The sequence below is a fragment of the Strix uralensis genome, chromosome 7, assembly GCF_047716275.1.
Source record: "Strix uralensis isolate ZFMK-TIS-50842 chromosome 7, bStrUra1, whole genome shotgun sequence".
NCBI classification, from domain to species: Eukaryota; Metazoa; Chordata; class Aves; order Strigiformes; family Strigidae; genus Strix; species Strix uralensis.
Genome location: NC_133978.1, coordinates 24,983,197 through 24,990,277, shown reverse-complemented (window position 1 = coordinate 24,990,277; position 7,081 = coordinate 24,983,197). Strand labels below are relative to the sequence as shown.

Genomic DNA, 7,081 nt, shown 5'->3' with positions numbered 1-7,081 from the left:
TGATGCTCTGAATTTACAAGTTCAGATCTGATAATTAAAATCCTGTCTTGTGCAAATATTTCTACCTTTATATTATTAAGTTTTCATACACTCGGAGAGCAACAGAGGTGGATCTACCTAAAAGGTGTGGGATGCCACATGGGAAAGTTCTCTGAAACTTCCCTAGAAGTGACTGGGAACACTTCTCCAGCAATGCCTAACTAGTCCAAGCAACTGAATAGCAGAAAATCACAATTAACATATAATAATAAAAAACATGCACACTCTGATAGATGTAACATTACCAGTATGCAAAAAATTAAAATGAAACAAATTAAGAACTCCAAACACTAAATTCAGATTGTTTATTGTAAACAGAATAACTCTAGCACTCTGTCATACTGGCTGTGTCACATGCACCCAATTCCACATCAACTGCTTAAAATAGCACTTGCAAAAATTACAGTTATGTAATAATAATTTATGGTTTCTTACATAAACTAATTAACAAGCACTAAAATTGAATTACAGTGTATTCTAGGTAGTTTTTTTATTGCTTGTAGACACTGCAGCTTTGGATCCACTAAAATGAACCCATTAGTATGCCTGAGTTTATCAAAATTTACTGCTATATCAAACTCAGAAACTGTAAAATGCTGGAGAACACTTAAAAGCAATTAAGAGTTGCTGGAAAGCTACATGGGTTTCCACATCCAGTCACAGAACTTTGAAATTCTACATTTTTTCCTCTGGAAAACATGATATGTGAGCTTGTGTTAAATACACTGCTATTCCAATTTATTTATATAATTTGTTAAAATTAGAGTTGATAGTACTTCCATGAATATATATATCTATCTATTTTTACACACGATAGAAGCCATTTAATTTTATTCACCGTAAGAGTGGTATGTTTAAATACTAAATCCCAAAATATATATTTTTATAATATGTTGTCAAAACTTTTAATATATATAATACAAATACTTTTACTAAAGGAAAACTATAAACAAAAGCAAAATGCAAAAGGGTAAAAAGCCCATTTTACGTGAAGGATCCTGCAAAAATATCATTAACAGACACACCTTTACTGGTTTTGCTTATACTATGTTTAATTTTTTTTTCTTCTCAGGCTACAAAAAAATGCTAGTGGCCTTCCTTGACAACAGGTTACATCACGAACTATCACCAAATTTATTAAAAAGATGTTCAAACATGTGCTGTTAACCTTTTAAAATACACTGTATTTATTCAATTAGAAGAGACTCTCAGATAAACACAACTTAAGGCCCTTACCCTATCAAGCATTCATTTAAGTTGGCTTCAGAACGAACATTTATCAATGACAAGAACATCCCTACTGAATACACCAGGATTCTGATGTACAACACACGTGTTACGTCAGGGCCTTAGTTTCAGGTTCTTTTAATAAGAAGCAAACTCTCAGTAACATCCCTGATGAGCAGATTTTGTATCTTCAGTGCTTTGCATACTCTATCCTGTCTGAATAATCACAATCAAACAGGTAGGAGAACTTAGTAAGATTCTCCCTTACCTGCTTCTATTTGGGGGCTGTCCCAAGCACAAGACCACTCTGTAGAAGTCAGTAAACTTGGTGAAGATTAGACACCATATATTGTTTTACCATTTTACTAAATTATGGAATATATATGTATAGTATTTCAGCATAATTCTTGATCCTTCTGGGTTTTGTGCAGCTTTCTTAAAAGTAGGAACAAACATTCTGTGATGTAACCTGACCTACACCCTGTGCTAGAGCAGTGCTGCTAACCCAGTACTGCACTGCCCCAAAAGCCTTCCTGAAGGACAAGAACCCACACAGATACATCAGAATCATGATGTACCTGATTCATCACAGGGCCCGTATCTAACATTCACCTGTTCTTGAGTCAAGAACTAACATGTGCTTATTTGCACTACTAAGTACTTTGCTGGACTGAGAGCTAACATTCATTTGAGGCAAAATAGACTGAGTTCTCCATCAGTACATACGCAACTGAAAAAAAAAAAAATGACACCAAATAAAGTATTTTATATACCAAATGGAAACAATTCACAGTAACACTGAAAAACTGAACAGGATGTTGACAGTATCAAGAGACTGGGACAATTTTTGATAACAAAAATAAGATGCACTATTAAAGTGTTTCCAGCATTTTACTAGTTTTAATATAAAATGTCCCCAAATTTATATAGAAATATTAAAATCATGCCCATATCTTCAATTATTCTCATTAAGACAATTCTCTCACTTACTACTGTGTTGTCAAATTTCCTTTTATTTTCCCCCACAGGTCTTCATAAAACTTAAATAGAAAATATGTTGGTTGCATTAAGGATCAATTAAAAAAAGTATCATTCAACACGTCACTTCAAAAAATGTGGAAGTCTCTATTTTTAAGAAAAATTGTTGACCCCATCTCAAAAAGGACCTACTTTTCTCACCCCCTCCAGCCCCCAATAAGATAATTATTGGGACACTAAATGGTGTTTTTCAGGAGTAACAAGGACATTTCAAAGCAATTTGGTTTGCTCTGGAGGGTTATTTTATCAAAATGAAAATTTGAAGGGATATGCTATTTTAAAAATATACTGCATCTACAAGTTTTTTATTATTATTGTTTCAGTTGATTTTGGTTTTCAACAGGTTGTCTGTAATATAAATGACACATGACCACAACTGATTTTTATACTCTCTATCCCTAACACACAGCTACTGTCAAACGAACCAAGAAGTAATTCAGGACTTTCATAACGGACAGAACCATTTATCCTAATGATCTTTAATAATTTTGTTCATCATGAAGTCCCCTGAAACCATGTCAGTACTGATCATTTGCATTTCTTCATCCATTGGGGTTCTTCACAGTTTTGCAGCCATGAAATTGATATGTGGTTTCACCAGCGGAAAGAGTGGCAGGCTGCGCTTGAATTCTGTCATATTTTCAATCACGCTTGGCTGCAAAGAAGTGTATGCAAGAAAAAATCTGCTCAATATCTTTAATCAGAAAAGTGAGAAATTCCTCCCTTTTCATTTTAACTTTTGCTACAGCTACATATGAACACATCTTTCTTGCTCTTTTCTACAATATTAGTGATTCACACTTCATTATTACAGGATCCCCCAAAATACAGCGTTATGTCTTATGAAATAAACGGTTTCATATTTACTCTAAATAATTTAAAACAATAGTTATAATGCAGTAAATTGCATTACTCATAATAGCAGGAACTTTAGTAAATGCAGAGCCTGTCTTTTAATTTACAAATTCTGCTTCAGAACATCCCAGCTACCCTTTGAATATCAGAGGTAAGATCATAAAAACAATAGCAATTCAATGAGCTATTGTTTTTAGTTGTAGTAAAAAAGTAACTTTTAAACATTTCACTCATAATGGCTAATATATTCACATATATAGAGAAGTTTCCACTCGTGATGATTATTTCACCTGTATGGGCTGAATAAGAGCACAGATCTTCTACTGCATTGTGAAAAGTTAATTATCTATTGGGACAAACACTACCATCCTTCTTCAAGAAAATTAATTTAAGGTTCAGTAAGGGCCCAGTGCTATCATATCTAACCACACAGTGACATCTGTAACACTTGTATGAATAGCATTTCTCACATTGCTTCCCTCACAGGTTACATATTGACAGGAACGTGCATTAATATTTTAGGCTTTAAGATAATTACCAGATAGTTGGTTTTGTTGGTGGTGGTTTGCGCTTGGGTTGTGGTTTCTGTTTTTTTTTTTTTTTAAATCAAAGATGATATATTTATTGATGCATATGCATCCTTCTCTTAACACTTGATACATCTGATCAGATACAATCAGTATTTTCAGACAATAATAATCTGTATTTAATCCACAGTGTAGATACTCAGTAGAGTTTACTACTATTAGCTTTCATTTCAATGGAACAGAAAGAATAAAGGTAACAGGACAGACTGTTAAAAAGAAAAAAAACCACCCAGGAAAAATCCCTGTTGTTATTGGGAATGACAGTGCATGGGGAAAAGAGCTGAAACGTTAGCCCCACAACAGCATGACTTTCAAGGAGTTTGTTTCTCCCTATAAACTTATATTTAATGATAACTAAACTTCTGTATTAAGAATACAGCCTGGGATTTTTTGTGTGTTGTTTCTTTTTTACCTGTGGTAGTGGTGGTGCTGGTGCCAGGTTCACATCATTTTGGCATGGAAATTCTCCAACAACAGGGCCTATTTAACATCACCAAAATTAATTCAGGACCATAATTTAATCAGTACCTTTTACATAATAAACTGTTTTCTTTATAAGACAGGTATCTATATAAAGCACAGGTTATTAATCTTCAAGTATTTCTAACTAAGATTTTCTGAAAATTTTGCTTTTATACTCCATGGCTGTCTTTAGAAATACAAAGAGCTTAATCCATTATTTGATTTGAGAACATGTGCTGAGGTAGTGGCTTTTATTCATTTTACTTACACATAAAGATAATTTAGAAATAAAAATTGCTAATCTACTGATCAGTGAATATTTAAAACTGTTTTTCAGTACAAATTATGAGAACAGTAGTAAATGCCAGTGGTATATGCAACAAGAGCAATGCAACAGCACATCTTTTAGTAAGGGCATGCTTATAGAAGCGTGGCGGTTACTCCACATACCAAGATTCTGGATAGCAGCCCCAACTCTTCCCTGCCTGTCCCCATGCATGCCCTACTCCAGTCACCCCAAAACTTCTTTCTGCATCCAATCCACTTGTCCATAAGAACTTCTAGTCTTTCTTAAACCTCTTTTCTACCTCCATACTCAAATTTCAACCCTAACCTTCACCCTGGGAGTTCAAGTGCTTCCCCCTCCTAAAATCCCAGATCTCTACTCTACTGCTTCTCATTCTTTTCCACTCTCAGAGAAAATGGTGTGACTGCCTCCAGGAGAAAGGGAAGCTTTTTACCCTTCCTCCTTTGTGTTGCTCTCTAGAGGATGGGCACCGGCCCTTGGAAGAATACTCATCTGGACTCACGGGAAGTGCATTGAAGTCCCAACTTCTCTTTCATGTCAGAAGAGAGGCCACATGCCAGAATAAATGGTTTGGGACTGGGGAGTATGTGGAGAAAATACCTTGCTATCATCCCTGTAAGAGTAACCACTTCTTAGGTTGTCCCCTGTGCTCACCCTTGTCTTGGGAAGATACCATTCCAAGCAAATAATAAACCATTCTGGCAATGTAGTTACTACACTTTAAAAAGTTTTCTCTGGATAGGAAAAGTATTAGAGTTATTTATATTCAACAATGATTAGTCATGAAAACTGGGAAGATGCTTTAAAGCAAGTCTTCCTTACTCAGCTGCAGACTTACAAGTTCCACGGTACCATAAAAATCAATCATTCTGAAACTGCAAGGAGGTTCCTGACAGGCACACAGCTATCTGCTTCTTTCTGTTCTACGGACAAGCCTTTAATATTCTCAATCTCGGAACCAGTTACACGTTGGAATTTAAGTTCAGTATAAACTGGTGAAAAATCTGCACAAAACAACATAGAAGTTTTTCCTCTCAGTTTTTTTATATTAACCAGAGACACTTTTAATCTTTTCCTTCTTGAATTCTAAAATGGAACAATAGTTTACAATGCACACCTAAGCTAGACTATTTTAAAATAAAACCTGAAAAAATTGAGAAAGTCAAAGTTTAAAATAGAATGTTTGACATTCCCAGAGGGTTGTTGTTTGTTTGTTTGTTGTTTTGGGGGTTTTTTTGAGAGTGCTTGAATAGAATTGTGGACATTCGTTGCTTGTCAGGAAAAAAAAATGAACCACATTGTATTGATAACTGCAAATCCTAATTTTGTTCTTCCCTGTAGGACTACTACAGACTTTTATGTTTGTTTTAAAATATCCTGTTGAAAAAATAAGTGGCATTTTAAGATATATTGTTTTAATATCAATTTACTTCAGGATGGCTGAAGAACTTGGTCACAAATATCAATCAGAAAATTTGAAGCACCCATGTGAAGAAAACCTATAAAAAGAAATACTTTTTCCTCTGAAAGGTATATAATCTCCAGGGTCGAGTTTTTCTTATAGCGCATTTGTATCATATAACATGGCCGTCTAACTATCACTTGCTTGAACAGGAATTGATTAAATACTATATTCAGAACAATACTTACAGGAATCCATTTCCCTTGCAAGGACGTGTACTGATACCTTGTGTCTTCTGGGAGCATCTATTGCCAACAGCACCTACAGTAAAAAAAACATCAAATCTTTCAGGTGTGGGAAGTATCACTCAGGTATTATCAAACAGTAAAAGAATGAGAGCACTTAAATTTTAATTTAAGCTTTAAAATGTCCCTTCAAATATTATTAAAAGTCATCCATAAAGTACTTTGAATTATTTTACAATCAAGTTAAGAAATTTATGTACTTTTTCGGACTCAGAAAAAGTGGAAGTAATAAGAATTCAGCCAATAACTATCATATTATCAGGAACGCAACCTAAAGTCTCTGCAGAATTTTCAGTTCCTAGCAGCCTTCTGGAAGCACATCACCCTGAACACAATTATTAAACTCAGCTGGACCAGCTCACCAATCTAGCCACTTATTTCTGCTCTGGAATACAGGATAATCATGCGTTAAGCGTTAGTGTAAGCAAAATAGTATAGATTCCTACAAAAATAGCATGTGGATACTTGTTCAAGTTTTTTATTAAACAACAGCTACTGAAATTCCAAGTTTGTCTTTGCTGCATATCTTCACCCGTGCTACCATACTATAAAAGCAAAACAAAGATGTTAGTGTTCACTGTGCCATCTAAAAACCAGTTTTAAGCATTAAGACTAAATCTTACAAAAAAAGACTGTAATGTAAAAATTACTTTGGATAGTGAAAAGGATAAGACAGAATATCAAAGAGAAACCATTTTGAAAGACATCAGGCCACCCTCAAGAGAGAAAAAAAGAACACATAGATACACACATATCCATGCTTCTTCATGGGCAGAAATTTTTCCATCCAACAGTAAGTTCCAAAGACTTTACATCTACATTATTTTTCAAAGGATTCCCTGAGCTATTAGTTGCCCCA

At 34.6% G+C, this 7,081-nt stretch overlaps 1 protein-coding gene across 8 annotated transcripts in view; it reads right to left on the bottom strand.

Annotated features, from left to right (window-relative positions):
• Positions 1 to 330: 330 nt before the first annotated feature.
• Positions 331 to 7,081, bottom strand: part of IDE (insulin degrading enzyme) — a 69,237-nt gene continuing 62,486 nt past the window's right edge. For all 8 annotated transcript variants that reach the window (XM_074874968.1, XM_074874966.1, XM_074874963.1 and 5 more), the window contains 3 exons: positions 6,166 to 6,238; positions 4,159 to 4,226; positions 331 to 2,959 (listed from right to left, as the gene is read on the bottom strand). In XM_074874968.1, coding sequence (XP_074731069.1) covers positions 2,864 to 2,959; positions 4,159 to 4,226; positions 6,166 to 6,238 — 237 coding nt within the window. In that variant the 3' untranslated portion in view covers positions 331 to 2,863. The remainder of the gene's footprint in view (positions 2,960 to 4,158; positions 4,227 to 6,165; positions 6,239 to 7,081) is intronic.